At 42.4% G+C, this 19651-nt stretch overlaps 1 protein-coding gene across 8 annotated transcripts in view; it reads right to left on the bottom strand.

Moving 5' to 3' along the window:
* Window positions 1-1066: 1066 nt before the first annotated feature.
* The window catches only part of PHACTR4 (phosphatase and actin regulator 4), a 100220-nt gene continuing 81635 nt past the window's right edge, over window positions 1067-19651 (bottom strand). For all 8 annotated transcript variants that reach the window (XM_042995988.1, XM_042995984.1, XM_042995987.1 and 5 more), the window contains 8 exons: window positions 18450-19059; window positions 16931-17118; window positions 15680-15833; window positions 10967-11022; window positions 9381-9442; window positions 7188-7325; window positions 6434-6510; window positions 1067-3286 (listed from right to left, as the gene is read on the bottom strand). In XM_042995988.1, the coding sequence (XP_042851922.1) occupies window positions 3271-3286; window positions 6434-6510; window positions 7188-7325; window positions 9381-9442; window positions 10967-11022; window positions 15680-15833; window positions 16931-17118; window positions 18450-19059 (1301 nt within the window). In that variant the 3' untranslated portion in view covers window positions 1067-3270. The remainder of the gene's footprint in view (window positions 3287-6433; window positions 6511-7187; window positions 7326-9380; window positions 9443-10966; window positions 11023-15679; window positions 15834-16930; window positions 17119-18449; window positions 19060-19651) is intronic.

The following is a 19651-nucleotide window of genomic DNA, read 5'->3' as shown; positions in this document are numbered from 1 at the left end:
TCCTGGGCACACTAATCTAAATCTACAAGGATTTAGGGAGGAATTCATTCATCGTTTCAGCAAACACTGAGCAACGTGCACCTTCAAAACACCCTTCTGTAGACAATGCTTAACCTCAAAAGAGCGATGGCAATTTGAGACCTCTTCGGAGCTCAGTGGGGTTTGGTCTTTGGAGGGCAAGAGAAGGAAAATCTGGGAGCTGGTGGAACCCAATGACATGGGCAGTTGACTCATGGTTCCTTTGAACTCTTGGTAAAGGGTGGTGTACTAATCAAAGCCAGTCTCTGAAGTGACAAGAGGAAAGTGAGTCATTTGGTGAGGCTACAGGGATTGAAACTGGGCTGCTTGCCAGAGGAGTACATGAGGTAGGAGCTGTCCTGCTATGCTGTCAGCCTCAAGTCTATTTCCATGGGGTCCACACACAGTAAGTCCTTGGAGGGACAATCGACTGGGATGCAATTGCCTGTCCCTGAATATACGCAGTGAATACATAATTTGCTTTGACCTTTGGGAAGCAACTTCACCTCCCAGGTTCTTTTTCCCCTTACCTCCCAAATTAGGGGTGGGATAAATAGGATAAAGGACCCGGTGCCATACCACGGGGGGGGGGGGGGTGGTGGTGGTGGTCACAGTTGACTTTTTGTCATATGTGTGCACAGACACAACATGACTGACCTTACCTCTGGCTACACTTAATAATGTTAGTATTATTTCTCCCGCTCATATACTTCTTTTAGGGCATCTAGTAGTATTTTACGTACCATTTATAAGCTAGCTTAAATCTTTTGGAATAAGGTAGAACGTTTAAAAAAAAACAACACTTCAGGGGCACCTGGGTGGCTCAGTTGGTTAAGTGTCCAACTTTGGCTCAGGTTGTGATCTCACAGTTTGTGAGTTTGAGCCCCACGTCAGGCTTTGTGCTGACAGCTCAGAGCCTGGAGCCTGCTTCCGATTCTATTTCCCTCACTCTGTCCCCCTCCCCCACTCACACTCTGTCTCTCTCCCTCTCAATAAATAAATAAATAAAGCAATTCATACCAGAATAGTATACTTTGTCTTTTTTTAATTCTAAAATACTTTATAATTAATATTGATAGGAAGACTGATATACAACGCAATTATTTACTTTACAAGGAGATTCTGTACATCAGGGAAGCATCTTAAAGTACAATACATCAGACTTTTATTTCTTCTTTACATTATGATTACGAATTGTTACTTACATAAAAAGGGAACACAAAATCCATTATATATATATATATATATATATATATATATATAAACACCTGAAAGGACTTGACCCCCAAAGTATCTTGTTTCAAAAGAACGTGAATGAGATGAAAGATGAACCAGAGTCCTTTGTGGCACACAGAAAGCAGACAAGTAGCTCAGGAAATCCAATTCTGTTTCACACTTGGCACATTAAGGGAAAGCAGCAGAAGGGTTTGGAAATGTCACCGTAACCACAGAGAATGCTAGCATAAGTCAGTCTCCAAAGCAACAGAGAGCTTCGAAGAAGTCATGTGTGTGACCGCCTTATATTCAGACCTCTCACCACGGTGTACAACTGTCACTCTTCTTCTGTGGACCCACTCTAGCTCCATAGCCACAAAGCATCGAACAGTAACCGAGTAATCGGAATGCTTCCCGATTCCCCATACAGAGAGAAGACACTACCTTTTTAAGGTCACGTCAGCTCTTTTGTTTTGACCTCATGGGTTCTCACTGTTCAGCAAATCTTATATGGACATATTAGGAGAAAACGAGTAAGAATCTAGTGAACAATTACAACAGGGACTGCAGAAGAAATCGGCGAAACAGCCACAAGTTTCTGAACATTAAGAGAAAAAGGCCACATTCATCAGTTAAATAGGAACAAATTTTTTTCTTCCGCTTAGTCTGGATAGGAATTAGAGGGAAATGGTGAGGCAGTATGGTTTTCCAAATAAAAAAGAAAGCAAATAAATTTTCTGTTTTAGGAACATTTCATATTAATATACATTACAAATACAAAAAGGGGTGGGGGCCGAGTCAAGGCCCAGGCACCAATGACACCGGCTCCTGCTTGGCAGAGGAGGGGTACGTGAGGTGGAAGGAGCCAGAGAGGCTCAGCAAGGGGACGGGTACCTGGAGGGGAGAGGGTGAGTACAGCAGGGAAGGGCAAACAGCACTGAGCAGGAGGGAGGAACAGTGGGTCCTGACTGTGCTCCTCCTACTTCCGCCTCCAAAGTCCTCTTCTGGTCCGCACCCCACTTCCCTAGGACCTTGCAGTGACTCTGGCTGGATGCGTGGGGGCCCACAGCAGGCGGCTGGCTCCCACAGAGTTGCCACAACTCTGTTTTCCGGAGGAGAACACATCTATTGGTCAGAATGATTTAGAGTATCATTTGGTGCGACAAATGTACAACAGTTTATAAAATTTAAGCCATGAGTTAGTTTTGTGCCAAAATGCCATTAACAGAGAGGCCTTTTTTGGTTTTGTTTTTGTATACAGAAAACATATATGCTTTCTCACTGTCTTAACTTGGAATCTAATTGCAGCTCAGATTGTTTAACAGGCAGGAAAACACACAAGTTTCCAGCACTTCTTCAAGATCATTTTTTTTTTTTTAATTTAAAAAATAAAAATCAGGATGACTTGTGCCAGAAAGGAACATGTCAGATCCTGAGCTCCCCTCAGGCCGCGCTGCCCGAAGAGGACTTTATTGCTGTGTGACAAGAGGTATAGTGCGCTGCTTTCCACTGACGTTCCAATGTGGTGTGGAGGTGTCCCCGGGAGGTGGGGGCCCCTCTGCCAGAAGGCTGGGGGCCTCCAGAAGGTTTTTCCCACCACCAATTGGATTTGATGGCTGGGGCCACACAAGGGGCACCCACGACCAGGACAGGGCAGGTAAGGCGAATGGTGCGAACTGTGCCCCAGCACAGGAGTCATCTTGGGGCGACGGTGTGGGTGGCCACTAACACTCGGAACCGGCAAGGGGCCCAGAGCGTGGGTGGGTGCTGAGGCAGACCCCTCAAGTATGATGCAATGTTAAAAGGTTCAAAAGCACGGATGAAGTGTTCAGTTTTGCCCAAAGCAGCACATGACCACCCATTCCAGTGAAATGCTACATTCAGAGAAGTGCTGTTCGCCCCAGAGCTACATCCCCGAGGACTGAATCCTGGCTGTGCTGCGAAGTGCAGAAGTTCCTTCCACATCACTCTGGAGACCGAAGCAGCCAAGCAGCCCTGTTTTGGGGGGCTGTTTAGCTCCTCTCTCAGACTTCAGCATCATGGACGATGGTAGCTAAAAGAGATGAGCAAAAAGGGCCGAGTTACCAGGTATTGTAGCTTGTTTTGCTGTGATTATCTGAATAGTCATGAAATGTTATGCTCTAATTTTTTTTTTAACTTTTATTTATTTTTGAGACAGAGAGAGACAGAGCATGAACGGCGGAGGGTCAGAGAGAGAGGGAGACACAGAATCCAAAACAGGCTCCAGGCTCTGAGCTGTCAGCACGAACTCAGACTGCGAGTTCATGACCTGAGCTGAAGTCGGATGCTCAACCGACTGAGCCACCCAGGCGCCCCTACGCTCTAATTTTTAAAAACTGCTTCTCTGCTACTCTAATTCTACCTAACTTTTCTTCTTCTTCTCTCCCTCTCTCTCTCTCTCTTTTCAAGTAATCTCCACACCCAATGTGCGGCTTGAACTCATGACCTCGAGATCAAGAGTCACTCAAGGACTGAGCCAGCAAGGAGCCCTATTTTCCCTAGAGCGCTTTTCTGGTTCATTTTCCACAAACAATTTTCCCTTTAAGAGCCACTCATAATTTTATATTTTGAGGCTTTGCTTCCCTCCCTGGGCTCTCAGCCTGAAGATCCAACTGTTCTAGGCATCTCCACCTCAGTGTGTCACAGGTTTGTCAAGCTCAACATACACAATGTGCTTTCCAGTTTGCCTACCGTCTGCCTTCTGCTTTTAGAAGAAAAGCTCCTTGAGGACAGGGACTTTATCTTGCTCTATGTTATATTCTAAGCACCTCCTTAGTACTGTTATCTACCAGGTAGTAGGTGTGTGATAAATATTTGCTGAATAAATGTCCTGAAGTGTTCACCTCAACTCCTCATTGACTTCGGAGACATCAAAATGACAAGTTTGAGATCTAAGAGTCCCTTGACTACTTTCTTTAATTCATCCCTGGAATCAAGAGATTGCCCAACCTGGTTCTGTGCTTGAAATGGTGTCCAAATCCATCTCTCTTGCATTCTCACAATCACTTCCCTGGTTAGCTACCAGTGTGCTCCCTGTGACTATTTTAGTTACATACATACATACATTTATTTATTTAAAGTTTTTTATTTTTATTTTTTAGTAATATCTACACCCAGCGTGGGGCTCAAATGCACAATCCCGAATCTAGAGTCGCATGCTCTTCTGACTGAGCCAGCCAAGCGTCCCTAGTTTAGTTACTTCCTGCCTGGTTTCCTTGCTGCTAGTTTCTTTGTCCTACTACGTCACCTTCCATCGATCCACCAGAGCTCCACCTGAAACGCTCAGAACTCAAGTGGTTCCAGTGTCCTAGCATAACAGTCAAGGCTCTTCAGGGTGTGACCCTAACCCATTATGTTGGTCTCCTCTTCACCACACTGCTCCCATGTGTCCCCTGCTCCGTGACATTTTCCGTAACCCAGAGATAGTGTGCACTTGGCTCACCTCCCATAGCCTTGTTAATGCTGGTCCCTCTGCTTGTTCCTTCCTTCTTGTTCAAATAAATTCTTTCACGTGCTTTAAGATCCAGCCTAAGTGGCATCATCTCTATGACTCTTTCTTTTATTGTTGCTCGCTATAGTACTTTATTATTATTGTAACAACAATGAGAATGGCTAACACTGACATAGCCAGAAAATGGTGGAGTTGGGATACGAAATCTGGCCAATTTAGGACTTAGAATGACTGGGGCATTTATCGTATTGATTGCACTATATATTTAGTAGTGCACAGGTCTTTTTCCAGATTAGAGCACAGTCTTCTTGCTGGCAAATTTGGCTTGTTATTTGAGTTCGTATTACATTGCCCTGAATAGTGTTACTGGCTGTTCAAAAAATGTGCCTTCTCTCCCACGCTGAGTGTAGAGCCTGCTTAAGATTCTCTCTCTCCCTCTGCCCCCCACTCACTCACTCGTGCTCTGTCTCTCTCAAACAAAATTTGCCTTCTCTACTATCTCAGTTCGGTACAAAAAAATTCTGTAATTAAAAGAACCATTTGCCTGGATTGTGATGGAAAAACGTTTAACAATTATTTTATTTTCCAACTTTGCTTGCTTGCTTCTTTTTATAGCAAACTGTAATTGTCATTGTATTTTCCTTCATTTAACCTCTTAAAAAAAAAAAAAAGTTTGTTTACTTAGAGAGAAAGCATGTAAGCAGGGAAGGGGCAAAGAATTCCAAGCAGGTTCTGCACTGTCAGTGCAGAGACCAACATGGGGCTCAATCTCATGAACCATGAGATCATGACCTGAGCCAAAACCAAGAGTCAGAGGCTTAACCAACTGAGTCACCCAGGCACCCCACCTTTTTTTTTTTTTTTTTAAAGTTTACTTTTAGTAATTTCTACAACCAACGTGGGGCTTGAATTCATGACCCCAAGATCAAGAGTCGCATGCTCTTCTGACTGAGCAAGCCAGGCGCCCCTAGCCTCTCTTTATAAATGTTCTGAGAGTCACCTACATACTTTCATTGATTCCATTTGTAGCCAGCTGATTCTTTAGATGGGTCCTTAATCACAATAGTAATTCCACACCAAAATACTTCTTGGCTTGTTTCATGAAGACAGGGAACTAAAATGAAGTTTATATACTAAATTGGTAAGATCAGCAGTGCTAGAAATAACCGAAACCAGAGAGGGTGAGATACTGTCTAACTTAGCAACAATTTCCTTATACAACACCTGGGACACTGAGGCACAGGAAGAGAGCACCCAGGGGCTTTCCACCAGTCATTCCTTTTTCCACTCCTGGTTCTGCAACTTACTTAACCTTTTTGGGACTGTTTCATTTTGTTTCTTCTCTCTTCTCTTCTCTTTTCTTGTTTTAGATAAGTTCCACACCCAACGTGGGGCTTGAACTTATGACCCTGAGATCAAGAGTCACACTCAACCGACTGAGCCAGTCAGGTGCTCCTGGGCCTGTTTCTTCATCGACAAAATGGGGATATTAAGAAAGCCTATGGGGTTATCACAAGGATTAAATAATATACATAAAATGCCACACTCAGTATAGGCATTTCCTACTGCCTCTTAGTTGTCATCCCTGTCTCTGAATGTAGTCTTCTTGCAGTCAACATGCTGTCTCCTTCTTTTAATGATGGCATTAAGAGTCCTTCCCATCTGGACAACTCTGTTGTGTCTGGTTTGTGGTAGAGCTCTACTTAGCTCACGGTATTTGGCGCTTACCGTGTAAAATGTTTGCTCTCTTCATGAACCTCCATCTCTGAGCTTTTAAATTCATTTAATTCTTTTCTTATGGCAGCCTGTGGAGTAGAAACAAAAATGTTTTAGCATCTTCTGTCGGCCATAGTACATATAGCAGTGTCATTTGCCATTTATTCTCGCTTGTGCTTATTAACTTCATGAGTCACTGCAACCCATAGCAGGCAACCCAGGGCGAGCAAAGGAGCCAGGTCCACACGCCGAGCCTGGTACATGTCGCCTTTCTTAACACTATTTATCTCATAATAAACCGAATCTCTCTAGTTACATCAGAATACCTAGAGAGCTAAAAAGAGATAGTGTAACTTTTATAGTTTATAGTTTTTTTTTTTATAGTTTTATAGTTTTACAGCATGTACAAATGCTTTTCCTGTTATACAAGTGAAATACAGGTCATTACTAAAATAGACCACCCAAACTCCCTCCAACAGAAATAACCACCATTAAAATGTGTTTTATTTCCTTCCAGATTTGTGGACTCTGTGATGTAGCAAGGATTTTCTTTTTTTTTTTTGCTTGTGATGGTGCTGGTGATGGAGTCATTAGTATAAAGTTTTGGTTCGTACATCTTGGCATTTTATATCTTGATTAGAAATTTAACATATCAAAAAGTAAAAATATTATGTTTTCCCCTTCTAGTTAGTGTATTACATTCTTCAAATAGAGACACACACACACACACACACACACACACACACACACACACCCCAACAGGCACCTTGTCAGCAGGGGTCAGTTTGGTCCAAGGTTTGTCGGCTCGCCGGTCATAATCTTGAGCATCTGTTACCTCCACATACTCATTAAATCTCAGAATCTTCCTGGCAAGTAGTTCAGCCACAGTCGGCCTCTGACTGAGCTGAAAGAAATGGAGCCTCTTAGTTCATTATGCCAGGGATGAGGCATCAATCATGCATTCAAAACACCTCTAACCCAGCGCTTCAACCTTACTGCACACTGGAATTGCCTGGGGACCTTTAAACACGACTGATCCCTGGGTCCATTCCCAAAGATTCTGGGTATTGGGAGGTTTTGTTTAAAAAACAATTTTTTTTAATGTTTATTTATTTTTGAGACAGAGACAGAGCGTGAGCAAGGGAGGGGCAGAGAGAGAGAAGGAAGACACAGAATCCGAAGCAGGTTCCAGGCTCTGAGCTGTCAGCACAGAGCCTGACGCGGGGCTCAAACTCGTCAACCATGAGATCATGACCTGAGCCGAAGTCTGATGCTCAACCGACTGAGCCACCCAGAGGCCCCTTGTTTTGTTTTTTTTTTCTTAAAGCTCCTGAATGCCACAGCTAACATTGAGAACCATAGCTATAAACCAGTATAACCAGTATACCCGGTGTTTCTCAAACTTTAATATGCATACAAAGCATTTGGGGATCTGGTTACAATGTAGATTTTGATTAAGGTCTGAGGTGCGGCCTGAGATTCCGCATCTCTACAAGCTCCCAGGTGATGCCAATGCTGCTGGTCTGTGGACTACATTTGGGGGAACAAAAGGATCAGAGCTAGACACTAACATGTAATACATTAGGAAGTGAATACCTTTAATATGAAAGCAAGGTCTAGTGGGTAATATAAAGGGTGAATTTCCTTTTATTATGAATAATGCCGAGATCTGGTAACGAATCAGGATTTAAGGTTGCATAGTCAGGTAACCTGCTCAATCTGAAGGCATCGAGTCCAGCTCTGGCCTCTAGACTGAGCTCCCCTCAATCTAACAAGGATAATTCCTCTGTTCCTGGGGAAGGGGAAAAGTGGGAAAAATCAGGAAGAAACCATCTAGATCCTTTGCTCTTCTGGGGATTCTTGTAAGTTTTAAGAAATATCTAGAGAGTTCAGGCCAAATCAGAATCTGCAGGAGGCAATTACAAACTATTATTGTGGGAAGGAAAGGGAAAAGCTTAAAAGCCAACACAGGTCTAGGACAGAAAAGATTCTACCCCATTTGATCTGGGACTAAGAACAAATCCCAGTTGGCGTTTTTATACTTCTGGTATATACTTCTGGTTTATATACTTCTGGTAGTGATACTTCTGGTATCACTAAGGGTCAGTTCAGTTCTTTCTGATTAGAAAACACCAGTGTGCCTTGCAAAATTGAATGCTACACACTCCTTCTGTTACCGTCTCTATTACTTCAACAGGTTTTAGAGTCTACATCAAATCCCAGGTTTGCCAAATAAAAGGTCAGAATTTATGCAAACATTAATGGAGCACCTTGTGCCAGGCATTCTTTAAATAATAAAAATGGGATAAAAGTGCTTTTCAAAAAAAAATTTTTTTTAATGTTTATTTTTGAGAGAGAGAGAGAGGACAGAAAGTGAGTAGGGGGGAGGCAGAGAGAGAGAGGGAGACACAGAATCTGAAGCAGGCTCCAGGTTCTGATCTGTCAACACAGAGCCCGACATGGGGCTCAAACCCACGAATTGTGAGATCATGACCTGAGCCGAAGTCAGATACTTAACTGATTGAGCCACCCAGCTGCCCCAAAAGTGCTTTTTAAAAATGTTTATTTTTCAGAGAGAGAGAGAGAGAGAGAGAGAGAGAGAGAAAGAGAGAGAGAGAGAGAGAGAGAGAGCATGAGAAGGGCAAGGGTATAGAGAGGAAGACAGAGGATCTCAAGTGGGCTGTGTTGACAGCAGAGAACGGATGCAGGGCTCGAAGTCATCAACTGTGAGATCATGACTTGAGCTGAAGTCAGACACTTAACAGTCTGAGCCACCCAGGCACGCCCCAAAAATGCTCTTGATAATGTTGTGTTGTTTTCAGTATCTGCATCATGTATTACATTTTCATAGCAACCTATGGCAATTCAAGTCAAACGTTTCTTTCTAACCAAATAGGTCATTCAAATACAAGATATGTGGTCAGTAGACAGACTGAAACCGAACAAGTGGGCTACATACCTTTCTAGTAAGACGACGTTTAATCTCTCGTTTTTCTGCCTGCCGATCAGCTTCATTTTTAGCTACAGTCAATAGTCCAAAACAAAGAATATTACTTCAAAATGGCCATTTGCATATCCAAGTATTCAGTAATCACACGGCAGATATTTCTTATAGGCTCCAAGTCAGAATAAAATACTAACTTTGGGGGTGGACAATCAAGATAATTTTCTTGTCAACTGGTAGAGTCAAATACTTAGGAGCGAGGGTCAGCAGCACTATGGTACCAAATCCAGCCAGCTGCCTGTATTTTTACTGTCCATGAGCTAATAATGATCTTTACATTTTTTAACTATTTATTTTACGTTTATTTACCTTGAGAGAGTGCCTGCACCTGTGTGCAGGCAGAGGGGGAGAGGGGGAGGGGCAGAGAGAGGGAGAGAGAGAATCTCAAGCAGGCTCCACACTGTCAGCACAGAGCCCAATATAGGGCTTGATCTCACAAACCATGAGACCATGACCTGGGCTGAAATCAAGAGTTGGACACTTAACTGACTGAGCCACCCAGGCGCCCCTGATCTTTACATTTTTAAGTGATTATATTTACTATGTGCCCTTTAGAAAAACTCTGCAGAAGGGAGAGAAAGCTTGCTCACTGGGGCAAATAAGAGCACCTGGGGCAAAATTCGTCTGTTGGTGCATCATGAGTGTACTCATGTTCTGTGTACTACTTTTGCAATGTTCTATAAGCTTAAAGTGATTTCCAAATAAAAAGCCTAAAATTAAAAAAAAAAAAAAAAATAGAAAAACTCTGCAGATTCTTGCTCAAGAGCAATCCCCAAGAATGAAGAATGGAGATCACACTAAGTTTCATGAGATATGTCTACAAAGGTTTCTAAGTTTAAAATTCACTTAGTGACTAAGCTGTATATATCCACATAGTGATGAAGGAACAGGGGGGATGGACTGGGCAGACTGAGCATGCCCACAAGTAACTCTATGAAGCCTAATCCTCTCAGTGTGGTGGTTTTTAAGGGCAAAATTCATCCTATAATCTGGAAAACGAAATCAAATGTATATCAGATTGAATGTTATTTTAGGAAGGTAATTATGCACATAGAAAGTAAATGAAACACATGGTCTTATTTTGTGACTTTAGATGTACCAAAGTCTTAAAAAATGAAAAAGACAGGAAGGCTCCTGCATCTGGGCCTCGCTTTGGGCCCTAGCCCTCAAAGTCCATTAGGAATAGGAAGGTGCACAGCCACAACCTCACTTCCCTGAGGAGGAAAGTTGGGCAGTATCTGCCACATGCTGTCAAATCCTCCCACATGGCCAAAGCAGGTCTCAGGATACTGTGAGAATATCGGAACAAAATTTTCTGGAGGTTCCCAGTACACTAAGCAATACTATACTGATATCTTGTAAAGGAAGCTTGGGGGAGTTCTGTTCCTTCCGGAGAAAAGATATGAATAGTCCTTCCTGGGCCGAACACCCTCTCCTTGGCCCTTGCAGAAAATGCTTCTCTTCTCTACTCTAGTATGTGCCTTAAAGTCAGAAATCTACAAAGAAAAGCTGTACAACTTTATGCCTAGAGCTGGACTCACGTTGTAGTATATTCCGCTGTTCTAGTTCTTCTGCTGTCGGTCTTTGACTCAGTCGTCTAAAAAGGAGATAAATAAGGGTATTACCCATGTTAAACCTCCCAATTCTACTTATTCAGAATTGTTTTGCTCTCAGTTTATATTAGCCCCTACATTAGCATGAAAGCAATACATTTTCAAACGGTTTTGGTATTTCATTTGTTTATCTGATTGTTTATGAAACAATTTTCATGTTGAAAGTGTTAACATGGATATTATAACATAAAAAGAAACTCTACATGCAAACAGGAGGAAAAGATTCCAATGCTAGCTCTGATATTAACGAGCCCTGTCACCACAAAAGAGCTCAGTCAGATCCTGGGTGTACTCATCTGCGAAGGGAAGGTTTGCACTGGACTGGAAGCTCCCAAACAGACCTGCGGAAGGAGCACAGGCCCTCAAGACACGTAACAGAAATTCTAACCCAGAAAACCAGAATGAGGACTGAGATTTTAATATATATATATTTTTACAATCCTTCTCACGACTCTGATATCTTTCTTTTGATTTTTAAACCAGTGATTTTGCAACTACTGGAATTTAAAGTTGTCTCTCTCTCTTTCTCTCTCTTTTTTTTAATCTGAACCTGAAGCAGGCTCCAGGCCCTGAGCTGTCAGCACCGAACCTGATACGGGGCTTGACCTCATGAACCGTTAGATCATGACCTAAGCCAAAATCAAGAGTGGGATGATGAACGAACTAAGCCACCCAGAGACCCCTCATTTCCATTTTATAATTTCAATCTCCCTGCCCCCAGCAAATAAACCTGTTTTATGTACCTATAGTTTTCAATTTCTAAAATTTTATATATGGAGCACCTGGGTGGCTCAGTCGGTTAAGTGTCTGACTTAAGCTCAGGTCACGATCTCACAGTTGTGAGTTCGAGCCCCATGTCGGGCTCTGTGCTGACAGCTCAGAGCCTGGAGCCTGCTTCGGATTCTGTGTCTCCCTCTCTCTGTGACCCTCCACCACTCGTGTTCTCTCTCTCTCTCTCTCAAAAATAAATAAAAAAAATTTTTTTTAAATGTTTTATTTATTTTTGAGAGAGAGAGAGAGAGAGAGAGAGAGACAGAGACAGAGACAGAGCACGAGTGGGGGAGGAGCAGAGAGAGAGGGAGACAGAATCCGAAACAGGCTCCAGGCTCTGAGCTGTCAGCACAGAGCCTGACACGGGGCTTGAACTCACAAACCGTGAGATCGTGACCTGAGCCGAAGCTGGACGCTCAACCGACTGAGCCACCCAGGCGCCCCTAAAAAAATGTTATATAAAACAATATAGTATGTGCTTTTTTTTTTTTTTTTGTCAACCCTCTTGCAGCATAATTACTGAACTCTGAGTTGTAGCATCATAAACAGTTTGTTGCTTTTTTTTTTTCCTGTGCAGTATTCCACTGAATGATCATGCCACAATTTGTTCATCCATTTGCCCTGTGATGGATATTTATGTTGTTTCTATTTTTTTTAGGGTGGCTATTAGAAATAATAGCTAATGGAATAGCTGGATCATACATTTGATTTTTTAAAAGAAATTTACAAATTGTTTCCTAAAATAGTTCTACTATTTTACACTCCTACCACCACCGGTGTAGGAGAAGCCAGCTGCTCCTTATCCTTAGCAACTCTTGGTATTATTAGTCTTTTAAATTGTACAATTTTAGCCAACCTAGTGGGCTTGGAGTGGTTTCTCACTGTGGTTTTAATCTGCATTTCCCTAATGACTAAGGATGTTGAGCATCTTTCCATATGCTTATTCGCCATCTGTGTATCTTCTTTGAAATCTTCTCCCCACCTTTTAAGAATTGGGTTGTTGTTTTCTTATTAAGTTTGGTGAGTTCTTCCTAGATATAAGACCTTTGTCAGATGCATGATTCACAAATATTTTCTGCCAGTTTGTGGCTTGTTTTTTACCTTCTCTTCAGTGTCTTTCAAAGAACAAAAATGTTTAATTTAGATGAAGTGCAGTTCATCAATGTTTTTCTCTTAAGAATCATGCTTTTGAGATCATGGCTGAGAAATCTTTAACTTCTTCTAGAAGTTTTGTAGCTTCAGCTCTCATATTTAAATGCAGGATTCATTTTGAGTTAATTTTTTGTATATGATGCAAGGCAAGGACTGAAGTACTTTTTATGCACCATTTGTTGAGAAAACCATCCTTTCTTCATAAAATTATCTTTGAACTTCTGTCAAAAATGGGCTGTACATATACGGGTGGGTGTATTTCTGGGCTCTCTTTTCCATGCAGTTTATCTATCTTTATGTCAACATCACACTGATTAGGTTACTTTAGCTTTATAATCTTCTTAAAAATTTTTTTTTAAAGTTTATTTGAGACAGAGTGCATGAGTGAGCGTGGGAGAGGGGCAGAGGGAGAGGGGGAGAGGGAGAGGGGGAGAGGGAGAGGGGGAGAGGGGGAGAGGGAGAGGGAGAGAGAGAGAGAGAGAGAGCGCGAGAGCACCCCAAGCGGGCTCTGCACTGGTAGTGCAGAGCCCGATACAGGGCTTGAACTCACGAATCATAAGATCATGACCTGAGCAGAAGTTGGACACCAAGTGAACAACCCAGGTGCCCCTATATCCTTTTTTTTTTTTAAAGTTTATTTTTGAGACAGAGAGCAAGTGAGGGAGGGGCAGAGAGAGATGGGGACAGAGTATACGAAATAGACTCGGCACTGACATTAGAGAGCCCGATGCAGGGCTCAAACCCACAAACTGTGGGATCATGACCTGACCTGAAGTTGGACGCTTACCTAAATGAGCCACCCATGCACCCCTATAATCTGTCTTAAATCATATTGTGTTAGTCCTCTAACCCTGTTCTTTTTCATAGTTGCTTTGGTTATTCTAGTGTATTTTATATTTCCATAAGAATTTTATTTTATTTTATTTTATTTATTTATTTTTTAAAAATGTTTACTTATTTTTGAGAGAGAGACAGAGCAAGAGCGGGGGAGGGGCAGAGACAGAGGGAGACACAGAATCCTTAGCAGGTCCAGGCTGAGCTGTTAGCACAGAGACCAATGCAGGCCTCAAACTCATGAACTGTGAGATCATGACCTGAGTAGAAGTCGGATGCTCAACCGACTAAACCAACCAGGTGCCCCTCCATAAGAATTTTTAAATCAGTTTGCCAATTAAAAAAAAAGCCTTCTGGGGGTTAGTTTGATTGGAATTGTATGTATTGATATCTTACGATACTTGAAACTTCCGACCCATGAATATGGTATTTCTCTCCATTTATTTAATTCTTCTTTACTTTCTTCAGCAGGATTTTATTATATTCTGCTATATACAGGTCTTACACAATCTTTTGTCAGATTTACCTGTAAATATTTAAATATTTTTTTAATGTTTATTTACTTTTGAGAGAGAGAGAGAAAGAGAAAGAGAGAGAGAGAGAGAGAGAGAGAGAGACAGAAAGCGAGGAAGACACAGAATCTGAAGCAGGCTCCAGGCTGTGAACTGTCAGCACACAGCCTGATGAAGGGCTCGAACTCACAAACTGCGAGATCATGACCTAAGCTGAAGTAGGACGTTTAACCAACTGAGCCACCCAGGCGCCCTGGAAAAAGAAATCTGTTGTCAAAGATTCTCATTCTAAATTAATTCCTATTGTTGATAAGTCTCTTGCTGACACCCAGAGAGCCACAGTTCTGCATTAAGATTGCCATCCTGGCCAATAGCAAAGCCAGGTGTCTGAGGCAGGAAAGAATAGATCTCAATTAATGAACACCCTAAGTTAATTATTTTGTTAAGAATATGCCAAGAGTTCCACTTCCTTTTCCTCACTCTACCAAGAGAAACATCTGAGTTGGTCCAACAGCTATCTATATACCTGGACTTTGTGTACATTACATGTGCAGGAAGCTGGCCTGCATTCAGTTTCTCTATGCTTTTGGTTCCACCTGACTTGAAAAATATACTAACACTTTGAAATTTCAAAGGCAGATACGTGGAACATGTGAAATAGATACAATGAAAAATATGGGTGTGATCTTTAATTGGGTTGACACCTCATAGCTGAGTAACTGGATAAATGACAGAGGAGTCTTACTGGCCTGGGAACCATGTGAATTCTCTAGAAACTAAAAAAAAAAAATTTTTTTTTAAGTAAGCTCCATGCTCAATATGGGCCTTGAACTCAGGAGCCCCAGATCAACAGTCACATACTCTACTGACTGAGACAGATTCTCTAGAAACTTTTATTTTTTTATGTTTATTTATTTTTGAGAGAGAGAGACAAAGAGAGACAGAGAGAGAGGGAGAGGGAGAGTTTGAGTACAGGCAGTGGGGGAGGGACAGAGAGAGAAGGGGACAGAGGATCCAAAGTAGGCTATGCAGAGAGCAGAGAGCTCGATGCAGGGCTCAAACTGACAAACCGTGAGATCATGACCTGAGCCGAAGTCAGACACTTAACTGACTGAGCCACCCAGGTGCCCCTAGAAAATTTAAAAGCCACATTTATGTCTATCTCATGGTTTAAAGCTCCAAGAGCCATTTGGTTCCTTAATTTTCAAGTTCCAAGAGGATATCCAAGAGTGTACAATGTGTATTTTTAAAAATTACGCTGTTTCTAAAATCAAAAAAGAAAAAAAGGTAAGTGAATGCACCACAAAGTAAGTATCTAACACAGCTACTGGCCAAATCAAATAAAATCCATGTATTCTAGGCAAAGAACTACCGGATCAGTGTGTTCCCAATCTGGTGCCGTATTTCATTCCACTCCTCTTTGCTTTTCCGAGGCCAGGAATTCATGTTCAGCTCTGGTTCACTGGGTCTGTGGTTCAGCTTCATTGCCAGTGTGTCCTTCCTCTTCACTTTGTTGGCCAGAGCACCTTTGCACAAGGGAAAGAAAAAAAAAGTAGACACTAAGACTCAACCAACCTCACCTGGAACTAAGCAAGAGTCTGAACAAACAGTATTACAACTCTCAGCTTTCTACTTGGCCTCCAGGTAACTCAGCTAATGTAGAGGTGGGGGGTAAAGCTGAAGACCTCTAAAAATCTAATTAGCCAGATGGATTCAGTTGGGCTAAAGATACCTTCTGTCTTCTACATTTCTCTACATTCCTTCTAAAGAAGGTTGCTAGAAGAACAAGAATCTAAACATGGGCTAGCCCTCTGAATTACAACACAAAGGCATTTGCATTAACACACCTAAGATTCCCATTCTTTTTTTTTTTTTTTTTTTTTTTTTAAAGTAAGCTCTACACCCAAAATGGGGCTTGAACTCATGATCTTGAGATCAACAGTCATGCTCCACGGGCTGAGCCAGCCTGGCGCCCCAAGATTCCTATTCTTTTTAAGTTTTTTTTAATGCTTATTTAAAGCATTAAAAGTAGGGGACGGGCAGAGAGAGAAGGAGACACAGTACCCAAAGCAGGCTCCAGGCTCTGAGCTGTCAGCACAGAGCCTGATGCAAGGCTCAAACCTACGAACCGTGAGATCATGACCTGAGCCAAAGTCGAATGTCTGAGGAGTCACGCAGGCACCCCCAAGATTCCTATTCCTAAAGCTGCCTTCTCATTTTTGGGAATCAGAATTCCATTATCTGCAGATTTGCATACATGAACATGGATTTTTTCTTTGCCCCATGGACACAGTAAGTTCATGAGACTAAAGCAGAGGATCACTATGTCTTTTCAATGCAGCTCAAATACCAACTTTCTTCTGCTAATTCTTTAATACCATCAAGGTAAATAATTTTTCAATCACAAAAAAATAAAAACCTGCATGACTCAATCTACTTGGCTCCCTCTCACTGCCTTCTTAGAAGAGTGGGAACAGCAGGGACAAGGCTCCTTCACAATGGCCTCCAGTATCAGTTACCAGATGACCTGATGGGAGAGAGTGCCTATTTCCATTCGTCTTATATTTGCTAAGAGCAGCTTTATTGGTAAAATAATTCTCTCCTGTGCTTTTCCCTTTCTTACTATGATGGCTCTCCTCTTCATCCTCTTCATCTCGGTACTGAATGGGACCTTCTGAATCAGAGTCACTCTCCTTCTCTTCCTCCTCTTCCTGCAGACACCGTGGCAGTTTGGGAACAACTGAGGTAGATGCCGCATCTTCAGTGAATGCAGATGGGGGGGTCTGCTCCTCCTCCTCTTCATCGTCTGGACTAACAAATGAATATAATTATGTTTTCCTTTCAGAAACATAACAGGTAACTGATTTGCATGGCAAAGTACTGAATAACTCTGGAAAACTCCACAAATGAAAAAATTTATTCCTTCCCTTAACTTCAACCATCTTGCTAAGAAACTTTTTAGCAGCTATTAATCTAAAAGGCTCTGGGTTTAAATCCTAGCTCTACAACTCATTCATAGCTTGTAAGTTATTTAGCTTTTCTGTAAATGTGAATGATATTTACCTCCGAGGCTTGTTGTGACAAACAGATAAATTCTAGACTGTATTAGTGTTTGGCACACAGGGCCCTAATGATCTACATGTGAGATTCAAGTCTGTTTTGGGCTGATTAAGTGAGAAGACCACAGAGAATCTAACACTGTATCTGGCTCATGGAAGATACGCAATAAAGACATTTAACCCATTTATTTCCCTTGGTTTAACAATGGAGTGGGACAAGATGATAATCTAATCCAAAGAAGCAAAGATGAAAACTAACTTCTCCCCTTTCTATTGTGCAGGCATAAAACTGTGACTTAGTCTATCTTGAACTCCTAAGCGGTCTCTTTCCGGGAAGTAAAAAAATTATACCCGCAGGTACAAAGATTATGGCAAAGCAACTAATTAGCAGTATGCCGCAACAGCTCTGTAACAATTCTTTTAGCTAGCAAGGCAAATCTCCAAATGGCCAAAAAGTGTTAACCTTTAGTCACACATCGTTGGAATTTTAAAAAGGCAAGGTGTCTGGGGACAGATGAGGGAGAGAATACAATGGCCAGGTCCAGTCTATGAGGCTGGAACACTGAGCTATCTTTCAGAGCTCCCTTCTTTTTCTCCAGACTGCTCTCTGTCCCGCTCCACCGAGTTCAGGTGCCAGGTCCCAGACTTTCAGATTTGTCGAATTTCATCCTCACAAGCCTATGGGTGGGGATTACTCCGTTTATGCGTAGACAGCTCAAGAGCAGAAAAGTTAAGTAACGTACACTACTACAAGCCAGGAAGAGGTGGAGGTGGGATTTGAACCCAGAGCTATTTTACTCCAACATCAATGCTCCTTAAGTACCCTGTTACACTGCTTCCCTTGTATCATGTACAAAAAATAAAGTGGTTTTAATTTTCAAGTACAGATGTTTGTGACTGCTATGGAAACAATGTTATAGAAATCAGCAGAGTAAAAAATGTCCAAACTTTAGAACATGTCTTATTTGCTGAGTATTCTTACTTTAAATTTATTCACATTTTCTTTTTATAAGTAATTTTTCCCAAGAAGGGCTACCTAGAGTAAAGAAGAGGAAACAAAAGGCAAGCTTTAAAGGCACTCACACTTTCAGCATTTCAATAGTGATGGGAAGTGACCTGGTCCGACCTAGGGTGCTGCTGTCCTCAGAAAAGTTGTCACTGTACTCAAAGAGCAAGGAGTGAGCTCTGTGAGAGCCCTCCAAGGGAGGAGTCATGGGAAGCGGGCTGGTCAGGGCCTGCTGGATTCGGATATGCAGTGGGAGTGGAGGCAGCCTACAGGGTACATGGGGCTCTCCAAAGCTGTGGTCCAACATTCTCTTAGGCACTTCCTTTTTCTGATCTTCCTGCTGGGAGACCTCCTGGGGTAGGTGGGGTAGGTCTAAGGACGGTGGTAACTCAATTTCTGGCACAACTTGAAAAGTCTTAGCAGGGAATGGAGGGGACCGTGGGGGTTCAGGAGGTGTATGAGTAGGCAGCGGTGGGGACGGAGAGAGAGGTGGGATCATCAACAGTGGTTCCGAGCCCACAGAGCATGTGCTCTTTTCTCTCTGATCAGATGGTGCTTTTGTGGCGGTGGCGGTGGCAGGAGACTCCAAGGTGGGTACCAAGGCTGACGGAATGCCTCTCTTTGGTGGTAAAGGTGGGGACGGTTTTGATAACAATGTACCGCTGTTTATTGCCTGGGACAGTTCAGCTGGAAAAGAGAGAATAACACCTCAATTTAAGATGGCTTCACAATGAGGGGCCAGCCTAAGGGCTAGATTAGAACTGAGCTTACTCTCAGCTTTTAGGCAAACCAATCCATTTCCTGACTTTGCCACATCCTAGATATCGCGTGCCGAAATGAAATTTGTATTTAGGTACCTAGGAAGCCTAATAAATGTACAGGCATGCAGGAAGACCACTACCTTAATACTCTGATGAAAAGTAATTCTTACTTCTTTGCTCTAACATGACAACTTTTTATGACTTGAGGTAGATAAAGTTAATATAAAGAGATAAAGAATGTGGGTAAGTTTTTTTGTCTAACAGAATGCCATTAAAAAATTTAGATGGGGCGCCTGGGTGGCGCAGTCGGTTGAGCGTCCGACTTCAGCCAGGTCACGATCTCGCGGTCCGTGAGTTCGAGCCCCGCGTCAGGCTCTGGGCTGATGGCTCGGAGCCTGGAGCCTGTTTCCGATTCTGTGTCTCCCTCTCTCTCTGCCCCTCCCCCGTTCATGCTCTGTCTCTCTCTGTCCCAAAAATAAATAAAAAACGTTGAAAAAAAAAATTTAGACATGAAGGTA

Source organism: Panthera tigris, chromosome C1 (genome assembly GCF_018350195.1).
Source record: "Panthera tigris isolate Pti1 chromosome C1, P.tigris_Pti1_mat1.1, whole genome shotgun sequence".
Classification (NCBI taxonomy): Eukaryota; Metazoa; Chordata; class Mammalia; order Carnivora; family Felidae; genus Panthera; species Panthera tigris.
The sequence above is the reverse complement of the archived record's forward strand: the minus strand, read 5'-3'. Positions and strand labels throughout refer to the sequence as shown.